Source organism: Serinus canaria (genome assembly GCF_022539315.1).
Source record: "Serinus canaria isolate serCan28SL12 chromosome 7 unlocalized genomic scaffold, serCan2020 HiC_scaffold_29, whole genome shotgun sequence".
NCBI lineage: Eukaryota > Metazoa > Chordata > Aves > Passeriformes > Fringillidae > Serinus > Serinus canaria.
The window spans coordinates 63,286-86,561 of NW_026108147.1; the positions used below are offsets into that span (position 1 = coordinate 63,286).

A 23,276-nucleotide genomic window follows, 5' to 3' on the forward strand; every position below is an offset into this window, starting at 1 on the left:
ATCTTTAGAAAAGCTTAATTCAGAATAACTGTGATGCAATTCCCCCACTCCATATTTCCTGGCACAACTCACAAATTCACAAAACTATTTTATGAAACTTTAACCACATTAGCTATCCCAGGGTTGGGAATTTGTCCTGTAAGTATTGAATTAGGCCATAGGCTTTGCTGCATAATTAAACCACTTATTCAGATTTTAATCCTAAAAACTCCTGTATTCACCACTCAGAAAAATCTGGGTCAGACATTTGGAGATACACCCTGGCTTGCCCACTCTAAGGTTTTGGATAAGAGCCCAAAGTTGGTTTTAACTGGGCCTGGAAGCTGCAGTGAGTGAGCACACAGTGACCCTGAGGGTGTGTGCAAAATAACCCAAACACTCACAGCCCTCTCCTGCACTTGGCAGTGTTCTCTGGAGGAAAACCAGGAGTGGCCCTGGGCAAAGAGTGATGGGATATGACCTCATCTTGAGATGTGAGAACCCAAAAAAAGGGCCACATCACAAACAGGGCTTGCGTGGTCTTAGCACGTCCTGACTCTGCTCAACAATTTCACTGCACAACATAAAACACTTCAGTACCTTCTCAGATCTGTGCACAGTTTTACTGTGCTTGGATTTCAAAAGTAATTGTGAATTTGTAAAAAAAGAAAAAGAACAAGAACAGGCAGGGAGAACACAGAAGAAACACCAGTCAGTAAAACCCCCTTGTACTTCTGCTGGCTGATGAGAAAATCAAACATGATTCACCAGCACATCATTTACCAGCTCCCTAAGCTGCTATTCCTCAAGAAGTAACAATAGCTATAACACCAATCTCATGTCTCAGAAATCCTGACTATCACACTGAATCCACTTGAGGACCAGCTGCAGCAGAGGGGTATCGCAGGCAGCTGGGAAAGCAGATTATTTGCTCAGGACACGGTTCATACAAGAGGGGAAAGTGTGCTGCTCTGAAGATGTTGGGAGAAACAGGTTTATAAAAGCTCTTGAAGTGGTTTCAAGTTATTTTTTTGTTTATTTATAAATTTTGTTTGGCTGTGGGTTACCTCCCCATGAGGAACAGTAACATTTGGTTTCATAATAGCTGTGATTCTAAGTGCTCTGTATCAGGAGGTTTGCTAACTTGCAGCTGTCTGCTGACCCACAGAAATGACAAAAAAATCACATACCTTTGTGAAGTCAATGCTAAATCCACCTTGGCAAAATCCCTGTCCATCTGCATCGATAGTTGCTACCAAAGAAAAATAGGATAGAGAAGAATACTTAATTTATTTTTCTTTGTATCAGTACTCCATCAGCTGCAGTACTGCAGATACTTTTCAGTGCATCTCCCTATGTAAACCTTCACTCCTAAACTTGAACCTTGCAATACTTTTCTCCTTAATCAGTATTTTCTCTTTATCAACAACTCCCAACCAAATGCTGTAACAATTTTAGGGCTGGCCTAATAGACACGTAACATTAGCATGTGTTCTAGCCTAGCACACTCAAAGCAAACAGCAACCCCATGTTCCTTTGTATTTAACATTCTAAAGTCTTGGGGAAAATGTATCTGCAATTTCTATTCAGGAAATAACTAGAAAAGAGAGGATAGTTTTTTCTTTTGGTATGGAAAAGAAAGCTGAATTGGCTTAAAACAAAAAGAACATACCTTGCTGAAAAAATATCTCCATACTGAGACTCATCCCAGCAAAAATGGTTATGGCTGAATCAATTTGAGGATTATACAGCTTCAGAATAGAAATGTTGGGAGCTCCTTATCTGAAAGTGTGACTGCTTAACTAGCATGATTTAATTTAATACTTGTTATTTAACTTCTTGTTATGTTGGACCAGGCTGGATTTTATTCCTGCTGTTCACAAATTATTTTCAGCAAATAAAAAGTCAATTCTAACTTCAACATTCAAGTTTTAGGTTATAAAGTTCTGAATAATCTATCAGCCCAACTAGAGGAAATAAAAGCAAAGCATTTGGAAAATAAGACTCCAAATGTCCAACGGTTAATATAATTTAAACAATGCATCAGTACACGTGTTTACACACAGGGACATCAGAACCTACTTTTGCATAACCTTGTCTTCTAAAATGAGTTTGAACCTTGACGTACCTGAATAATGATAAAATACTTGAGATTCATAAGAATTCCAGAGCTGTTCTTTGAAAAAGCACTTGCTACATAATTTTGCTTGAGTGATTACTACAGAATTGGTCCCTTCCACAACAGAAGTCCTCAAGTCCAATAATTCCTGGACCTAAGATTTTCCTCTGGCCTACAGCAGAGAAAACAAGGCCTGCATCATGAACCTCAACTGGAGGAGAATTCAGATGTCTGGATCTAGATTTTAAGTTTTGTTCTAATTGCTGTACATGGAAGGGAGAAATAGCTGTAAAACATTCCATTCCAAAATGCACACACAATGTGACACACGAGGAAGTCCAAAGAGAAAAGCTCCTAAGAGCCCCATACTTACTTGACCTGCAGGGAGCATATTCCACAAATTTTGACCCAGCAAGCAGGTAACAAGTTCCTACAGGCTCTCTCTCTTGTTTTGTTTCAGTTCTCCAGTGGTACAGTGGGGCACAGGCCTAGGGAAGAGCACACAACAGTGAGGAAACAAACTCCTCTTCAAAACGATGGCGGTATCAAGTAAGACAATGAAATTCCAATTTTCTACAGAAAAGCAACAAAAAACCTGGCAGATGTATCTTGTGTTATTAGAGGACATGTATACTATCAGCAATGGGGCAGAATTACCATCAGTTTTATAAATAGCTAATTTATATCAAGAATTTTAGAAATAATATTTTCTTAAAGCAACAGCTGTGAAGTGTTTATCAAGAATTTATAACAACTTCTAACTTCATTAAACTAATTTACTACTTTCCTTAAAACTAGAAAAAAATGCTCCTAGCTTTGTTTATAAGGAGTTAAGCAAAGCCTAGCTAAGAAATTCTGAAGAAAAGACAATTCATGCTGATTAGTGGGATTTTGTTTAAATTCTAAGTAATCTCTTCACATTTTCTTCCACTGCAATATCTCAGTACTGATGCATCTGAAGGGCGTCAAAGACCTACCAGGATTTTATCATTTTGGGATCTCACAGAGGCTCCAAACCACTGATGAGACTTAAATTCCAGCGGATCATCAGGAGCAAAGTCTCTGTTACCTACAAAGAAAACAAAAAAGCAGCATAATTTCACAGGGGCCTGTACAGTAAAAACGAAAAAAAACCCAAACCACACTAAGCCATTGGTTTTGATGCATACAGAGAAAACCAGAAACAGCAACATTGGAGAATATCACACTTTGATGGAAACAGGCTTTAAAAATTATTTATTAGTATTTTTTTATAACAAGGGCCCAAAACAGCTATTTTTGCACACAGAGCATTGGTACAATGCTGATTAGCTGGAGAAGCTCAAAGTTTATAGCATGTTTGACAGCCACACAGTAAATACCTCATAGCTGAGATATTTGGCTTCCAAGCAGATTACAGCACTGCTCAAGGAGCAGAGCCAAAGCCCCGCCACGACTGATGCTTCTAAAAGAAATATTGCCTCCATTAAATCATGTGAGCTTTGGCTACAATCAGGAATGAGATCCTTCTCCTAATTCCATCAAGTGGTAACATCTCTATTCTGAGTGTCCCTGCAATGCACAAAGCAGGAAATTTACAAACTTAAAAGATATGGGGAAAGAGAGTAAGGTAAAGGCTGAGTAATTTGCACTGGTGTCTGTTCCATGATGCTGGCTGGTAGAAACAAGCAGTACTTCTGTAGGTGTGAAAGGTAAAATAATAATAATAGAAGATATATAGCAAATACATATTTAGCAAATAATACAATGATATAATATATAATAATATATATGATAATATTTTATATATACACATATATAAAATAATGGAATTTTTTGGTGTTTCTTGTGTACTTTCATTGGCAAAATGAGGGGAACCTTGCCAGCATAATGAGAAAATTGATGTAAGACTTTGAAAAACATACCTTTGCTAAAAGTTCCCTAACTGGCTGATTTAGAGAGCCTAAAACTACAGGAATTGATGAGGCAACAGCCACACCTCACTTGCAGAGTGCCAGGGGATCCCCTAACCCAGCCCTGCTATGAATCAGAGTCTGTGGCCACTTGAACCAGAATTTCCCGCTTGTTTTACACCTTGTAAAGAATGCTTTGTCTGCAGAGATTGTGTTACTTCCTTTAGGAAAGTCCCATGGAAAAGAAAAAAGAGATTTTAATCTGCCGACTCAGCCAAAGCAAGCATCTGGACTATTTCTGCTCTCAGATTAGAACTACACAGAAACCAATGCCAAGCACATTGCAACACAGAGAACTATTGAGGTTTTTTCTAATGTCATCAAAGGCAACTCAAACCCCACCTCCCTCTGTCACCTCCCCTCCATCTCTTACTGGGCTGGTGCTAAAGGCTTGGAGGGTCTGCACACCTTCACAGATTTATGTACATTGAACATAAATCATTGCTGATGCTCAGCACACCTGCACAGATCTATGCACATTCAACCTTTATGCTCTCACCCTTGCACAGGCTAAAATGTAGCTTGGAGACCTGCACGTCAGCTTTTAATGGTACAGAAAAACAAAACCAAATCAGGATCTTTTCCAAACAGGGAACTATCTCTGACACACAGATTTTTCTGTTCCCTGTCTTTAACTATGGTTATCCACCCACAGATAGTTTTGCTCAAAGGCATGACTGGGTGAGTTTCAGCTGAAGCTGCCACCCAAAGGAGCAGCAGTTCCCATTTGCTCTTGTCCCCAGGTTCATTCCTGCTGCCCGTGCCTCTCTTGGCAATGCTCCCCTGGTCCTATCATGAACCACCTAAGAATGAACCCTCCTAAAATGTATTCAGCAGGATGAGGTTCCAGCCCATGGCTGCATGGGGAGGGGAGCAGTGCTAAGCTCCTGGGGAGAGGACAGCAACACAAGGCTGGGAACTATATCCTTTTTGACACCAACAGAGATTTAAAAGTGGTTAATTCATCTTTTAACCACACCCAGGGTTACATAGCCTGAAAGACAGATTTGGCTTCTGCCCTCTACTTGTCCAGCTACTCTTAGATACAAAGAAAGTCTCAGCTCTATTTGCCAAGCACTGCTTTAAACAATGCTAACCTTGGGGATAGTTGTAGAGTGGCATTTGATACTTTTCTGTTGGATAATAGTACAGCACTATGTGTGCATGGCAAAAATGAAAGCTGGTATAGCAGTTCCATAGTGTAAAGCAGAATCCTATTGTCCTAGGTACTGTAAAGGTGTCTAGGATGCAAACCTCCCACTTAAGTTTAAAACAACAGGCAGGAAGTAGAAGGAAAGGCTGTGTTGTGATAGGGAGTAAGCTGCCATTCTGCATTATCACCCTGATTTTATCTCAGCTGTCAAGGAAATGAGCTCCTTGAAGTCTGGGCTGAATAATCAGAATTAGAAATCCAATAAAAAGAAAGCCAAGTACTGGTTACTGATGCCACCTGCCCATGGTCTATGCTGGCTGCAGGGATATAAGAGGGGAGCCAGCAGAGCAACCAGCACAGGCTGCCAGAAAAGCTCCTCTCTGCCCTTTTCCTGTGCACCCTTCAGCTGCCAAGGAGGACAGCGTCCAGGACAGCATCTCCCTTGGTGTTTAGGGGACAAAACTATTTTACTGCAGTATTAAAAAGCCCTGATTCAGCTCTAAATTGAGGATAATATTAGAAATCACTGTGCTTTCAGATACAACCAGAAGCTGGCACATAAAAATCCCAAGTTCCCAAAGCGGAAAGCAAACGAACATGACCACAAAGATAATGATGTGCCAAATGGAGTTTATGTGCCAGATGTCATGGCTTCAGAAGCCAGCATCGTCATTTCTGAAGGCCTGAACAACAAATGAAGAATTCTTACAAAACCCCACCACCCCACAGAAAAATGTGTTCCATGAGGCAATTTGGCAAGCTGGATTTTATTTATTTATAGCACCTCTATTGTAGCAACATTCCGCAAACATCTCAGTCAGGCTGCCCCGTGTCAGAGCAAACATCACAAACCAAGACGTGCTACAAGGCCAAGATGCCTTAGATTGAGTTTCTCTTGAATTCAAAGCTTCTTTCGGTTCTTTAAAGCTGAGTGAGGGGGTCTTAGGGAGAGGGCCTTGAGTTCAGCTTGAGAATGGCTGCAGCACTGGAAGGTGCATGAGGACAGAGGATCTAGATCAAGTGGAAAGTATGTACATTGGAAACACTGACAGAAGTCTCAGATAAAAAATTGATACAGGCCAAATCTGATGTTAACTCCCCACTAGAGAAGAAAACTAACCTTTTTTTACCTATTCTAACTCAGAATTCTCCCCAGGAAAAACCGTGCAAATAGATTATAAGCCTTTCTCTCAGATCCAAAGAGAAACTAATTTTATGAGGAATTCTGGAAAACACACTCAACAAAAATCCCATTGCTTTAAACAAGAAACCATTTGAGTTTTTCTTCATGACTGGGGAAAACAAACATTAAAACACTTAAATGTGAGCCCTCACTGAAGCAGTTTTAGCCACAGTTAAATATTGGGTAAAGTAGATGTGTCATGGGAAGGTACAGGACTGACTTCAGTGTTTCTGTGTTTTATTACAAAGAGCCTGACTTGATTATTACTTTATCTTTGTATAATTTTTAGTGGTAGTTATATATACACATATTTAAAAAAATAAAAAGAACATAAAGAATAATACATAATAAAAAGAATACTCTTTAAAAACCAGTACCTACCTTAAATGAACCAAACTGTACTACAGGTAAGATTTAAGCATCCAGGGATTTATAAATCCAGCCCAATGCTTTGATATATTAAAATCAGCCTTAGTACTATAAGGGTTCTTGTAGCCTTTTCTTGTATTTCTAGAATTTCAGAATATTCCAAAGATACCCTACACATGTCTTTAAGCCAATTATGTACATTTCAATCATAAAATCACAGAAGGGTTTGGGTTTGAAGGGACCTTAAAGGTCATCTTGTTCCAACCTCTCTGCCATGGGCAGGGACGCCTTCCACTAGACCAAGGTTGGATAGAGCTCAGAGCTCCATCCAACCTTGGCTTGAAAAAGCCTTTAAAAAGGCATTCAAACAAATATATCTAGGCAGGACAAACTACATTCTGACTAGATTTATAAAAGAAAACATTCAGAGTTTTCATACAATACCATTTGTCAGACTAAAATGCAACTCCCCCAGGGACTTGTACTTGGTCATTAATTCCAGGATTATGTCATATGGCCATGGGGTATTATTTCCTGTTTGTAAAGGCAGCTTCTGCCCTGGTCTCTCATTTCTCCTTCTGACTGTAGCAGGCACCACATGATGATTTTACGTGACTCTTTCCATAGGGAAAAAGGGCTGACATGTCAAGTCAACAGTGCTGTGTCTCACAAGGCACTTTCTAGGTGGAGGGAGGGGGTAGTCAGGGCAAGAACAGAATTAAAATTAAAACAAAAACAAAAAGAAGTGTGTTGCCTGTGGACCAATGGAGCACCGTCTCTTTACCACATTCCATAGGATTTGAACTGAAAAATGAAAATTAATGTGGAGAGATGCTGGGTAGAAACTGCAGAAAAAAATAAAAGAAATCCATCTTCCAAATATAATAAAAAGATCACTTTCTTTTTTCAGTGATGGATTTCTTTTAACTATCACCTTTGGATAGTTGGCACCTTCTTTTCCCAAGGTGAATGCTATCAGCTACAGGAACAAATGAGTTACTAGGAAAGTCCTGCTGTTGAGTAAGTGGATCCAGTTGTAACTTGCAGCCTGCCTGTTTTTATGGTAATGAACAAACTGAACTAAAACATCTACCCCATCTTCAGACAGACTTAGCAGAGATGATCATGAGTCAAAAGGCACTGAACTGATGCAACCTGGTTCAGTGTCATCACACTAATAACACTTAAGGAGTTGTAAAATGTAAATAGCCATCCAGTTGACAGACCTCTCCTTAAAATAAACCTCTCTGTAACTATGCCGATTGCACGGAAATGAAGCTGCCCTTCTAGGTGAAAGGAAACTGTGCAGCTAGCCAAAAGAAAGACAAAGCCATGAAATATGCAAGAGCCCTCTTTTCATAACAGGAGAACTCTATGCAGTGTCAAGTATCTTTCATCTATCATTACAACCAAAATCTGAGCGATTTCAACCTCAGCTGATGCAGCAGGGGCAAGCGAACCCGAGCTCATCTTGACTTGAAACTCCCCACACTGGGAGGCAGCTGATGCTTTAGCAACCTTGTTTAATCCACAGTGTTTTGCAGTGACTCAGGCAAAGGGGAATAGAGACCTTCCCACTACTCCCCTTCCCTCTCCTGAGGTATGAATCCCACGTTTTCCCCCGGGCAGTGCTGGAACAAAAGCATCTTTTCCCTTGCCTAACAGAAGTAAGCCGCCTTTTTTTTCCAACCCGTCATCCCCCTGCGAGCCAGCCACATCCACACAGAGCCAGCAGTGTTCATGCAGGACTCCAGCTAATCACTAAAGCATGAGCAGTTCTCTGCTGTCAGCTCTAACAGCATGGGCAGGAGTTTCCATAGGTTCTGCTGCTCTCTTCTGCATTCAGAGCAGCACCCGGATCCCAAGGCACGCTCCAGTCACCCAGCATTAGGAAAAGGATAACAACCAAACTCCAGGAAGACCGAGCTAATGAGAGATTTAGCCAGATAAAAATCAATCCATTTCACTCTCAATCAGTGCATGGTCTTCACAAGATTTATTGCTTTATTGTTGATGAAATCAATGGCCTCTGAGATTGAAATTCCACTGTGGATTCCGTGGAGATACCAATAAAGCAATCAGCCAAAAATAAAGCAGCACTTTGTTAGAACAAGCTATTTTCAAAGAATGCTGACCTATCCCACACTTCCTTATTTTGTAAGTGGAAATGATGGAGTTTTGAACAATTGACTGTTTTGCACAAATGATCAAAATCTCCAGAAGAGAAATGTAAGCTCATGGCACCCACTCTAGCCAAAACTTCATCAGCAAATCTTACCCGGGGCAGCGCTACAGCTCAAAGCTGCCTGAGGCAGTTAAAATACCCACTTCAAGTTAAATAGGTCACAGATAGATCAGCCATGCCAAACTGGTGGTTTAGGCTTCCAAACAAAGCCTCCTATTGTCTAGGATCACCCACTTGGGGGATAGAAAAAAAACCAAATCTGCAAATCTGTAAGGAGTAATCAGGAGAGTTCTTTACAAGGGTATTTCCTTTGCAAAAATCTCCTTCTCCTCTTTTAGAACAAAACAAAATATTCAGTCTCCAAAGAATTGTATCCAAAAGCATTTAAGAACGAACAATTTCTCTAAAATTACTTTGTTGCATCAAAACATGGGAAGGGGGAAGAGGAGGGACCGTACAAGGGTCAGTGATAAAACTTTCTCCAGGCAGAGGCCACACTGAATTCTTTTCCCAAAGCAGCAAAAACACACCACACTGAGCTGAAAACATTTGAGATGCTCCTAGTTTCTAGCATTCAACAGCTGCTGCAAGGCTCCCCAGTCCTGAATTTTGAGATCTGCTGCAGAGAATGAAAGCAGCAGGGAAAGCTTTCCCCAGGAGAAGGAATGACCACTCCGCCACACGTCCCTGGTTTACCACAGGTCTCAGAAAAGCAAAACAACCCATTGTCTGAACAAGCAAATCATCCTGGGCTAAACACTAAATCTGCTCAAGAAATCTGCAATTCATTAGCACAGAAGTTAAAATTGGCTTTTATGAGTATATTTTGCTTTGTAACAGTTCGTAGAGCTATCTGCATTCCATCAGATCATGCTAAATGCAGGAGCTCTTGGGGCAGTCTCAGGACTGCACTTTCTGGTGCTGACATAAAGATCCATGGTTTCAACCCTGTACTGCAGCAGATACATTTCTCAATTATTTTTTTCTTTAAAAATCAGCAGGTAATAAAATAATTTGGTTAAACTTTTATGAAAAGTCATAGAGAGAGGAGGAAACATTATTTCTACCAGACCACTTCCCACACTATTCTTGACTGATAACGAGCTAGGACCCCAATAAGAAAACTAAAAGAATATAAATAATTATGAAGATTGTTTCTTTTTGGAAAGCAAGCACATAGGAAATTTTTGATTTATATTAATTTGCCACATGTGTAGCCTGATTAACTCCAACTGGTTTTGTTGTCTGTCTCAGTGAACTTATGATGATCCTGTTGCACAGAAAAAAAATATGTTTACTTTTAAACATAGAAAATGGACAACTACACAAAGTAAATTTAACTTGTGCAATACCCTTTAACTTTCCAGGAATCTTTTTCATGGGGAAGATTATGGAAACACTATTGCCAATACCTGGTACTGTCCATGAAAAATTTGCTGTGCCAGTCTGTGAAGGCTGTGGAGGTGAAAAAAGGAGATGGAGACTGATACATCTTTAAAAAAAATGGGTTGGACCTTGGCCTCAGATCGGATCGGAAACGGAAAATGGGGTGCTTACTAAGTACATTCCCTTCAGGGTTTACCCACAAGAAATATGTTTTTCCTGGGAAAAGCTGCTAAGAGAAAGCTGGCAGAGAAAGCCAAGTGTTAAACTTTCTAAGAGGAGCCACATCTCTGGTCAGTCTGGTGGAAGGGGCTCAGCCAGGTGTAAAAGCAGTTTTTCCACTACTTGATTTCCCAGATACTTTCTTCTTCACAAAATTCAGAGCATTCCCCTACTTTGATGGTTTTAAACTAAAAATTAACTAAATTTTTGGTCACAACATTATCCAGTGTGGAGAACAGAAAAGAATGAATGAAGATCAATATTTACCTTGAACTACAACCTGTGATTTTGGTTTATTTGAATGTAAAACATTGCAGAGGGGAAAGGATTTATTATCATTGCTTGTGTTTATGAAAATTTTGAATAATATGCTATCTTGAGAATATAAATTCCCTTTCATTGCTTGTCCTGAAAAAATAGGGCCTCCTACACATTCTGAAAGTCTGAAAGTTAACTGGGACAGAGGGGAAAAATTCCAAGTATTTTACATAGCAATTGAATTGTAATTGTGGTCATGCTTTGTCACTTGTAGAAAGAAGTCAAGATAGAGAAGAAAACCAATGCCAGAAATTTTATTTTTGTGACAGAGGCACATTCACTGCTGAATTAACAAGGTAAACAGGAGTAGGGCTAAGAAAGTGTTTAAATCAGACCTGATTCTATCTAGACTTGCAGGATAAACTTTTAAAGTAACCTCAGCAGTGCTCCATATTTCAGTTTTCAAACAGGACCAGCAGAGGTGTGCAGGTTAGGGAGCTTGCTGTGGTGCTTGGGTCTTTCTTAACCTACTACCTTGAGGTGCTCCTGAGAGCAGAAGCCAGCCTGAAACACTTGCCTGATGACATTAGAAAGTCTTTTTTAAAAGAAGTATTCAATGTCTAGCCCAGTGACACTTGCACGTGCAGCACAGCCATGTGTACCCTGAATTCAGGGCAGGCTCTACCACACACGCCTGTCATGCCACTTTCACTCAGTCATAACTGTGTTAAATCAAAGCCAACTGATGTCACTGCTGAGAGGCTGAGCAGCCCCACAGCAAAGCATCTTTGCATTTGGGAAGTGTTAATGTGCCATATAAACATTTTGCCTTCCAAAGCCGCCATATACACCAGAATGTCAAAAGCAATTAGTGTAATGTGCACAGAAACACACAGACAGAATATTCTCCAGTGAATTTCACTGTGCTGAGAGATGCAGGACAAGGGGAGATTCCCTTCCACAAATTCTCCCTGCCCATGGCACAGGGTGGGAACTAAATTGTGTTTAAGGTCCCTTTCAATCCAAACCATTCTGATTCCATGAAATATATTGCTGTTTTAAATGAGAAAATATGCTGTGAAAGAACATTGCTTTTTTAGCCAGAGGTTTAAATGTTGTAAGAACTGCTTTTGTTTGATTTTGGTTTTTGTTACAGGCTGATGGGAAGGGCATGAAAGAGAGGGAAATACATGTAATTTCAGCATGAGAGCTGCATAAATGACATTGTACAAATGGACTCCTACTGCCCAACTCCCATCCTGACAGAGCTGAGTGGTCACCCACAGGAAGGAACACACAAAGCAGCAAATTCTGCAGTACAGGAACTATCAGCTCAGTGACTTATCACCCTCCTCCAGGGCAGCTGGGGTGAGGGTAAGTGCAAGTGAGCAAGCAATGCTGCTGAACTTCAGGGCTGGAACAACTCTTCCAAAGATTATTCTCCAGCAGCTGGTACCTTCCCTCCTGGGCTACAGAGCAGCTGTGGCATTTGATCACATAAATGACCGTGCTGCCATGTTAATACAATGTTAAAGCCAAAAGCAAGACCTAGAAAATAAAACCCAGCCTTGTCCAGCCAGTGAGCGGAGCATGGCCTTTGTACAGACGGGGAAGAGAAATGGACCCATAAAGCTGCAGGAAAACTTAAATAGAAAACAAGGAATGTTTAAGAAGGAATTGTCCTAATTCACAGTAACTGAACAACATCTAGAGGACAAAACCTTGCTTGCCGGACCTCTGTAAACCCCTAGTCTCATTTATTTGGGTAAAAGAAAGGGAAAACCACAACTCTACACAGCCAGAACAAGGCTTGCTCCTTCCTCCATTCCCTTGCCCCGTTGTCTCTGGCCTGCTCTGGCATTTCCAGCTGTGCTACCCGGCAGGAAGGCAGCAGGAGAAGGAATAGGGTCATGACTCCTGTTAATTACAGGGCATCCAGCCCCACATACAGAGTTTGGCATTGTCAGGCAAACAGAGGAAAGCCACAAGTACAAGCATCCTCACTATTTTCACAGGTCAGATTTCTCACTGGCTGTAAGCAATTAGAAAAAGACTCTGAAGAAACACATCTAAGTAATGATGCAGAACTGGGTTTTTCCAGTGAATCTGGGAGAGAACAAAAAATCTGCCTTGTATGGCAGGGCTAAGCAATACCTCTGGAGTTACAGCTGATGAGCAGTGGTGGATGAGCCTGGCTTCCTGCAGAGGCTGCATTTAGTCATCTACAAAAAGCCCCTTTGCATCAGCACCACAAGTTAGTGGTCAGATCTTCCACTTCCTGTTTCCCAAAGTGGGTCAGAAGCCTTCCCTAATCCCTGTTCCCTAGCAAGGCAGGGGCAGACAGGAGCAGCAGCTCCCAGGGCTGGCACTGACTTTGTCACCAGAACACAGGGAATCAAGCATTGTGTTATGCACAAAGAAAAAGACATTTTCTTTTTTGTCTCAGGGCATTCATTATTTTATCAAGCTGAAATACAATGCCCCTTTTCACCAGGATAATAATTGACAAATGCAGTATTCCCCCATTCATTGCCTCAAAGCTGGAGTGAGTTAAAGCCTGCCTGAAAGAAATCCTCTTAGGCCTTTATGACCTGCTATTTCTACTGTTAAATTTCAAGCAATTACCATGCCTGATCCTTAAAGGAAAATGACAAGCAAAACACTGTCTGTTTGCCTAGGAGCAGGCCCCTTAAGCACAGACATGCAGGAAAGCAGTGTGGCCTCTATCAATGCCCCCTGGCACATGGATCTGCAAAAGATCATGGTATAAACGCATAGATGCACTGCCATTCCCCTCGGAAGACGTGTCTAGAACCTACGCGTGTGGCTCATCTTACCCCACCAAAAGTTTTTGGCTATGATATTAATGATGATTATTAATTAGGGACATTGAGATTCTTGCTTAAAAGTACCCAACTAACAAAAAGCATACTTGTATTCTAGTAAACAATAAGCCCAGAGAACAACAACAAAAAGAAGATAGTTGCAATCTGGTTTTGCTGACTTGACACTGATGCAGAAAAAAAAGTCAGACTTTGCAGCTTATTAGAGATGTTTAGTAATCTGACAGATATGCTCCTATAAAATGATATGAGAGATTGACAAATGAGTGAAGGAATGATAATACCTTGGGGTTTGTGGGTGCCGTTACATACTTTTTTCCTTTTTGTTTTTTGCAGGGAAGCTGGTGACATAGTGGTTTTCACAAAAAGATATGAAGATTTCAGAAATCTGAACAGCAATAACATTTTGTGGCATACTTTGACAGTGAAATTGGAAGAAGAGCTTCTCCACTCTACTGCACACGATTTAAAAAGGCTGCATCAATCTAGCAACTTTTAGGCTGCCAAGCCAAAATATTGGCAGAGGCAAGAATGAACCCAACCAGACCTCCAAGGCACAGGTGTTTCCTCTCCTTTTCCACATGGGTCTTGCTAATCCCCTCCCGTGACAGGGGGAGGTTTTTCCGCTGCCCTGAGACATGCTGTGGAAAGCAGGATTCAGCACCGAGTGGCTGGAGCAGAAAAGCACATGCAGTGCATTCCCATGACCTGCCACAGCCTGTGGAAATCACTGTGTGCACCGGAGCATGAAGAGTGACTGAAATATTTCATGTCCACACTGCTGCTGCCCAGCTCCTCTGTGCTTCAGCCATGGGTAAGGAGTGCCTATGACCCGAGTGCTGCTGTCATAGAAGCCACAAACACTGTGGAGCTAAATCTGAAGGGAAAAAAAAAATAAAAAGCCATTTTCCCACAGTTTTTAAGCCATATTCCTGGTTTCAGATGAAACTTCTGGGTATTTCTGCCTAAACCACCTTTGCTGATAATGAAAAGCATCTTTCCTCGTATGACACATTCTTAAAAGGAAGAAAACCCCTCGGGGTTCATTGGGAATTAGGTTGCCAAATGTTTTAGGATTGCTGAAAAGTACAGAGGAGAAATAGAAATAGGTTTAAACACAAAAAGAGTAATGTTTGCTCACTCAGGCTTTCAGCACATACCAGGGACAACAATTCTAAAAGAGAGGAGTGGAAAAGGAGAGCACAAGCAAGCCTTGCCGAGCTGCCAGTCAAAAACCAGCCATGAAAAAATGGTCAAAAACTGACCATGAAAAAATCCCACAGGGACCTGAAACCTTTCTGTTTCCCCACATCAGAGCAGAGACATTCCACCTTCCCCACCGTGACCCACATGTTACCTGTGGCATCAAACACAATGGGCTGGCAGTTCCTGTTTGAGTTCCAGTTACATTTGAGCACCTGCCCTCCCTCTACGATGTTGTGCTGGCTAGTGTTGGCTTTTGGAGCTCCCACCAGAAGATATGTCCTGCAGGAAGAAGAAGCAAAACAAAGGTTTCAACACCTAAGGCACAGCTGTTATAACTTTATGACACCTGAAGAGGTTAATAAAGCAGAAGTCTTGCCTACTCTAATCTAAATTCACTCGAACTACTCTCAGTTACCAAAAGAAGAGAGAAAAAAAGATATGACAAATTTAAAGTATCCAGGCCTCCTTAGGATTATATTTTAAATGAGAGAAACACCTTTCATATTCTTTCATTTTTTCCTTTCAAAAATCTGTATGTGTACAGCAGAACAGGAAATTGTGCACTTCTGCACCTTACGAAAGCCATCAGGTGGCATAATTTCTGTTAATTGTGTGAGTAAGAGTAATTCAAGGAAGTCAGTCAAAAATGGAAGCAATGTATAAACAAAGAAGCAGAGCTCAGCATGTACTGAAGGTGATGAGTCAGCCCTGCCTGAGCAAGGGCTCTTGTGAAAACAACCCCCAAGTGCCAGCCACTCTGAGCCACAGATCTGCATGTTAATGAATCCTCACTCACATTCATTGCACAGTCATCATTTTCTTATTAGCATCTGCTGCACTTTTCTGAGTCTCTGCCTCTACAGACACTTGTGCACCCCGAGTAGGAATTGCCTCCAGACTGTTCCTGCACAGGTGGCAAAATTCAGAAGTGCCAAAGTAAGAAACAGACTGAACAAGGCTCTTGGCGTCTTCCAGGACCTTCCAGGAGCCCCAGCACCTCTGGGACTCACTCGACACATCAGCTCTTGACTGAGGAAGTCAGTGTGAAGCATGAAGTCATGCTCAGAAGACAAGATCAAGTGCTTCCTTTCATCAGAGTGAGTCTGCTCTGTCTCTTCCCTTTGACTGCTGAAGAGGGAATGCAGCTTGCAGGAGCAAGTCTTGTCAGGCACTACAGTTCTCTGCTTTGGAAACTGGGTTAGCTGAACAAGCTGCAGGACTGGTCGGAGAGAATGTCTACAGGCAGGCAAACCCAGGCTTATCAAACTTGCTCTGGTTTTCAGAGTCATCTCCAGGCTCCTTTTCAATAAAGAGATAAGCAAACGTATAAACATGGAGCACCTCATCAAAGCTCAGTTTGCATGAAGACCAATTTTCAACCTGTGTGAGTTTTCAGAACCTTAAAAATGTCCGGGCATGGACCCTGACAGAAAATCCAGGCTAGCTGGCAATCCACTTATTTTCCTTAGTTGCCATTCTTAGACTGCCTAGATTTTTAGAACAGGAATTTGAAGCATTTTAATCAACTTAAAATCAGCTCTCTGGGCAGAACAGAAATGCTTAAAAATGAACATTACAATGCCAAGTAAAGAAAAATATTAATTATTATAATTACAATCTATATAACAAGTGGTAGCTTACCTCCCAGTTTACTCTTGTACTACTGACTTTTGAGAAGTCCCCCAAATGAAACACTTGTTTAAAAGATTTCTTCATTCCTATTCTAATGATATATTTTTATTTTTATTAAGCTAATATTTGTGATAAGGTTTATTAGAAAGATTACAAATAAAGGAGCCATTATGTGGCTCCACAAAGGTCTTCTCCCCAAACAAAAAAATGCATTTTCATCATCAGAGACCAAGCAAGCAGATTTTGTCACAGCTCTTGTAATAATATGCGAACTATCCAAGTTCTCAGAAGCCTCTAATCCACATACTTTGGGAAAGAGGGAATAGAGGGACAATTGTATTTCCATGGGAATACACCAGCTATGCTTTGGTCCTGCCAATTTCCTGAATCATGTTCCTGAACCATCCACCCCCCCCCAACGCTGGGGCAACACTAGGAGTGTTCTGGCACCTCTGGTGTGCCTTTCCAGGGCTTTCCATGGGCAGCAAAGAAACTGGGCCTTCCACAGAGGTGCATCCCGAACTATCCAGTGCAGCTCCTCTGGAGCAGAGGGAGTGTGAGAGACCTGCTTCATTTGTTATGGAGCTGTGCCCACTGCCAGGCACCCTGACACAACACCACCACTGCCACTCCTGGAATGGGACTTTCACCCTGGACTTCTAAATATGCTTCAGTTTGGCATCCAGCAGGTCAAAATAGACTGTGAAACAGCAGCTTGAGCAGTCAGGAACTAATAGCATGCCTTTGTTGTCAGGCTAGACAATCCAAATAGCTTTAGCCCAAGGAAACTGACTTAATCTCTGATACTGAGGTATAAAACAGGTGATGAATAAAAGCTCACCAAAGCAAAAGGAAAGGCTTTTTAGAAACCACGTGACACTCCATACGCCTGGACACTGCATACAAGTATTTCTGGTTATTTCAGGAGGCAAAATATCAGTGTCCATAGGCATGAACTGAAAATTCAATGCCACGAGAGCCTATTCCTGTGAAAGTTGCAGAGCTACTTGGTTCAATTACAAACTTTAATGTAAAATAAAGTGTTTAGCTTAGCAGCTACAAACAAAATTTTAGTGTTGCCAAAAAAAATCAAAACAAAACCAAAAACCAAAAAAACAAAAAACAAGGAGAGAATTCCCTTTGAAATATACAGAAGCTTTTCATGCTGCCTGACAACCACAGTGTTTTCTTTACCAGCAGTGCTCTTGGAGGTCAATCGTTCTCATAAAAATAATGGAAAGGTTCCAAATAGTGATTTCATGGAGAGCCGTGTCACATAATTCCTTATCAGAAAGCAAGAAAGTTTATTACATCCATTTACCAGTCTCTTGATAACTCTGCAGCCACACATGTGGACTTAAAATTAAAGGGCAGGACAAAGATAGAAGCTTTTTTTCTTTTAGTACCAAGACTTAAGATAGCAGAGAAAGATGGTGCAACATGTGCAAGTTAAGACAGGATGGCTTCTAATATATGTAGGTAATAAAAAAAATGCAAACAAAACTAGATGATGTACTGCAGAAGGACTTGCTCAATACCTGTACAATTTGCTTATTAAGTTTCATAAGCTAAAGATTAAGGGGGAAGAGAGAATATACCTTCAGCAGGATGAAAGCCAGCAGCTTTTCCACTCCTACAGCCCTTAAGATGGGAGAGGAGTGGGAGAAAAGCGACCAAAGCTGGATGTTACTGTAGCCCGCATTTCAGAGCCAGAGCCTGATTCATTCTGGCAACACCGAGGATTCAAAGGTCTGAAACGCAACAGCGACTACACACTGCCTAATCTTTAACATGAAAAGGGAACATATTCAGGAAGCAGACGTGGAGAGTGCTTTCATGGAACTTTTCCTTCTCTAGACTCCTCAGCAGCTTGGTGACTCGCACAGACTCACCACAATTCAAACACAGCACTCCCGCAAAGCACACTCAAGGAGAGAACAGCAGATCTTCTGAAATGCCACGGGACGCAGCTTCAGGAACCAAAATACCATAACTACATCTTTCTACACTGTATTTATCACCACCAACATTTGCATGAGACCAGGCTATGCAGAGAATCCCGCACCACAAGGTTCACGTCCCAGCGGAGCCGCCGGCTGCTCGGGATCGGCTTTGGCTCCCCGGCCAGGGCGTCCCGGCCGCCAGAGCCGCCCCAGCGGGCCACGGATGCGGAGCGGTCCCTGCCGATCACCGCCGGGGCCGGCACCGGCCCCACCACTGCTCCGGGGCCTGAGCAAAGCCGCGTCCCCTCCGAGAGCCGCCCCGGCCCGCCCGGCACCGGCTCTGCCGAGGGAGCGGGGGCAGCTCCGCATCCCCCTCTCGGCTCTCGGCTGGGACAGCGCCGCTCTGGGCTCGGCGCCGCGGGGAGAGGCTCGGCGGGGCAGGACGGGGCGGGGCGGGACGCGCACTTACGAGAACGGGTCGGGGGCGAAGAAGTCCACGGCGAAGCCGAAGTAGCTGCCCGCCGGGCCCGAGTAGACGGCCGGGCGCTCCACGTCCAGGTTGAAGGCGCTGCCCGGGGCCAGCGCGGAACCCAGCAGGACCAGCATCGTGGCCAGGCGCGCCATGGCCCGGCCGCGCTGCTCCGCGGGCGCGGCTCTGCCGGGACGCGCCGGCCCCGCGTTTCCCGCGGCGGGGCGGGGAGCGGAGCGCAGTCACTTCCCCTTTCTCGCCGGGACGGGGGCGGCAGGAAGGAGAGGCGGCATCATGTGGTGCCGGGGGCGGGCCCTGGCCGCTCCGCGCCCGGGCCGCCGCTCTCTTCCGCCGGGAGCGGCCGGCACAGCCCGGCACCCGCGGAACTCCGGCCCCGGAGCTGCCCGCGCTCCAGGCATCCCGCTCTTATCTCTGCCCGAGCCGAAGGCTGGAGCAAGGTCAAGGAAATTCTTTCTTGTGACGCTGGTGAAGCCCTGGCACAGGTTGCCTAGAGAAGCTGCCCCATCCCTGGAAGCGTTCAGGGCCAGGTTGGATGGTGCTTGGAGCAACCTGAGACAGTAGAAGATGTCCCTGCCCATGGCAGGGTGTGGGATGAGATGGGCTTTAAGGTCCCTTCCAACCCAAACCACATCCGTGCCTGGTCTTACCGAGTCTGTTTGGTGAAGCCTTTCTGAACAAGTCTTTCAGGAAAGCTGCTAAGCAAAGAGTGAAAGGAGTGCTGATGTGCGCTCAGCCATGAAGGTGGAAAAAAAACCAAACAAACCCTGATTTTCAAACACATAGGCTATTAAATGAAGTATTTTAAAATTCCAGGGTCCCACATCTCCCCAGCCACAGAAATGCCGAGCAGCAAGAGCAAGGCTGGGAAGGGAGAACCTGCAAATCCTCCCCGGTGGAAGTCCCTGTTACTGTTGCACTCCTGCACTGCCCACCTAGGGAAGAACCGCCCGGTGAAGCTCCAATCCCTTTGGTCGCACTTTGTAGCTCCTGTGTCATCTGTCACTTATAACATTTTAGCACTATCATCCTGGCTGCAGCCTCGTCCTCCTCGGCCCATGGAAGAGTTCAATATCTGCTGAGAACAGCACGGTCTCAGGTAAAAGAAAACATGCTGAACATGTACAAAGAGCAAATTCATATTTATTCAGAATATTAATTTGTACAGCATAACAGGACTGGAGTTTATTGCCACCAAAAGTCTAAACTTTTTGCTTTTCTCATTGTGAGCATGATAAAAAGTGACAGAACAAACAATCATGTTTCAAGCCTTAAATAAAAGTTAAAAATACCCCATATATATTTATCAAGGGGCTGATTTAGTTTAACAGGAATCAGAAAAGAAAAACATTTCCACAATAAGCAGAGGCAAATCCAAAGAACCACCAGCTACTCCTGTGTTCCATTCACCTGTTCTTAATTATCATTTCTTCAAGAAGCCTCATACAAATTCTACCAATAAGAGGAGTTCCTATACATAAATTTGATACTTGTTGCTAATTTTTCTAACTTTGCTGCCTCAACAGGTTTAAAACAAACCAAATCCACCCAACCAAACAAACACAAATTCCATATTACTTTTATTGTTATTTACTGACTTATCTCAGAGCTTTGGTACTACAGACTTGATCAAAGCAAAATTGCAGATGAGTTAATAAGTTTCCAAACTCTAGTAAATAGGGCAATAAACTAAAAGAGTGGTTTATGAGTACTTTGATAAGTAAGTAACTTAGGGAAAAAGAGGATAGATTTTCTCTACTTGATTGCATAACCTCACAACATCACACAAGCAGTGAAGGAAAAGTTATCTTTAAGATACTGGATTTTTTTTTACAAAATGATCAATTTTAGCTTCCTAGGGACTGTATAACCTCACAACACCACACAAAGCAGTGACTAGAATTTTTTTTTTTTACAAAATGATCAATTTTGGCTTCCTAGGGACTGGCTTTGCAGCACTTCTTGTTGTCGGAAATTGCAAAGCCGGTCCATAGGAGCGTCTCAGAGTCAGGGGCACTCATCCCTCATCCCAAAGGCTTTCCTCCCTTCAAGAGGGTTGTTGTTTCGCAGCTGTTCCGTGCCTCTCTGGGCTGTCCAAGGTGAGGTCTCGTCCCGCTGCCCTGACTCAGCACCGCTCCGCTCCCAGGCACGGAGTCACGGGCTGCCGGCGGAAGCGGCGGCGGCGCTGCTGTCTGGCCCTAATTCCCATCACGATCGGAGTCAGGCAGTCTAGACAGCCCCAGAGCCGAGCCACAACTCCCTATATGGCATCGCAGCCCCCAGCCTACACGTGGGAAAAGAAAATGAAGTGTACAGGCTTGGGATACACTTCTAATCAAAGCCAATCTTACTGGAAATGAGGGAAAGCGCTTCCTATTGCAGGAGAGGCTGAGGGATTGATTCCAGTGCTTGCTCCAAGCTACCCTGGCTGACAGGGTGTCTGACAGAGGTATTGGGGTATCTGTCTGACAGATTCCTGGACAGAGGGGTGAAAGTCAAACCCAGGCTTTGCTGGTTATGTACAGCAGCTAACACCCTTCCAGCGAGGATGTGATTTTCTTTCCTAGTTGGTTTAGTTCTCAGCATGACTAACAAATAGATAAGGAACAGCCAATGAGATCATAGTGCAGAATGTAAACAAGTTAATTATGTGTTTCCATATTTACTTGTTACCTGTAGCTTTCAGTTCTCAGGCTAAGATAATCCAGTGGTGAAAACCGACAACTGAGAAGTGGGCAGGACCCGGATTCCTTCTAAGCCACCAAACTTTCTGTCTGTATTCAAAACAGAATGCAATTATTTTGGAATTGATTGGAGTCTAAAGACTCCAACTCTATCCAACAGATCGAACTCATATTTCTGTTACAAGTTACTGGTGTTGTTAGCTTTTATTCAGACAACAAGCTGTTAATGCAGCTGAATTAAACTTTGCAAGATGCAAAGCACTTTTGGTAGGCAGGTATTATTTTTTTGCTATTCCAGAGTGTCTAGCCTGTAACAGAGTATTTCAGAAGGTTTTTCCTTTGAGTCTCCACCCCATGACATGAAAGGCAGCAGCAGAAATGGACCAAGTGCCACAAGTGGCATACAGGCAAACCACTGTGGTCCTACTTCAAGGGGCCAGCAAGGGGTCCTGCATGTAAGCCATAAACTTCAGCCTCTAAGTGGATTCAGTGCTTTACGGTACCAGCAGAAGGAACATCTGGAGCAAAGAAAGGATCACCACTCATTTGTTCATGGAGATGACTATTAGTGTCCCAGAAAAGCCTTCATCAATGTGAGGGTTTTAGTTAATATTTTGCTCTCCAGCTGTCCAGACATTTGGACCTTTCAAGAGGCTTAGCTGCTCTGAATAGACCTTTTAAGAAGTAACTCAGTTTCTAACAGGGCAGTAGAAAACAAAGTAAAAGATGTACTTCACATATTAGTTTGCTTTGATTGATTCAAATGCTTCATTCATGAAGCGTTTGTGTCACAAAAGATTCTGCTTATTACAAGCCCATTTATAGCAAAAAATCAAGTATGTCAAGAGAAAGCTTTTAATTTTGAAAAAAGCCCTGTTTCTAGCACTGAAGTACATCAAGATCTTGTGTTTTTCACAAGTGAAATACATCAGCTTCTCTTTTGACACCACCCTTCTCTATTTGGCATTCAGTCAAAGCAAAGCACAGGATATGGCTTCCTGGAAGAACCCAAGCCAGCTGGAGTCATGGTCCAAGCAAGATGTAAGAGGTGTGAAACTCCCAATTTTCCAAAAGTTGGTTACAAAGTCGAGGGATTCAAGGGAGAAAGAGGGAATGTGCTCTGAAGAGAGAGGCCCCACAGGCTCCATTTAGCAGAGGAAATGTTCCAGATTAGGAATTCTTGGAAGCTCTGTAAAAGAAGTGCTCCTGAGCAGTGCTCAGGCCTGTCCTTCTCCCAACTCTTTGTTCCTCATTTTAGAAGTGTCATAAACAATCCCTTGGTCTGATGCAGCACAGCTGCTGTCACATGGGTTTTTGCAGCTCCTCTGCCCTTCCCACATCTCATTTTTCCAGTTCTCTTCCAATTCTTATTCATATTATTCAGGGGTAATTGCTCCTGAGACACTTCAGGTGAATATGTATGTGGAATTTGCATATGAGAACAATCCCTTTCTCTCAGCTTAGGGCTGTAATAATTTCACTGTGAGGAAAACAAAGGCCTAACCTTGTAAGATTTCTAGCTTAGTTGCTTAAACACTCTGCAGTTTTAGTAGGTTTTTACAAAGCAGCACGTGGAACAGGGATATCAACTGATGTTTATGAAACCTCCAAGCATATTATTTGCAAGATATATAAGCTTACCAAAATTAAGCCTGCATTACTTACTACATCCAGGTAA

At 42.8% G+C, this 23,276-nt stretch overlaps 1 protein-coding gene across 1 annotated transcript in view; it reads right to left on the reverse strand.

The window, feature by feature from the left end:
* Positions 1 to 19,093, reverse strand: part of ITGAV (integrin subunit alpha V) — a 45,706-nt gene extending 26,613 nt beyond the window's left edge. Inside the window, exons 1-5 of the mRNA XM_009088151.4 lie at positions 18,897 to 19,093; positions 15,004 to 15,131; positions 3,076 to 3,167; positions 2,472 to 2,586; positions 1,170 to 1,231 (exon numbers count right to left, since the gene is read on the reverse strand). Coding sequence (XP_009086399.1) covers positions 1,170 to 1,231; positions 2,472 to 2,586; positions 3,076 to 3,167; positions 15,004 to 15,131; positions 18,897 to 19,051 — 552 coding nt within the window. The 5' untranslated portion in view covers positions 19,052 to 19,093. The remainder of the gene's footprint in view (positions 1 to 1,169; positions 1,232 to 2,471; positions 2,587 to 3,075; positions 3,168 to 15,003; positions 15,132 to 18,896) is intronic.
* Positions 19,094 to 23,276: the final 4,183 nt, after the last annotated feature.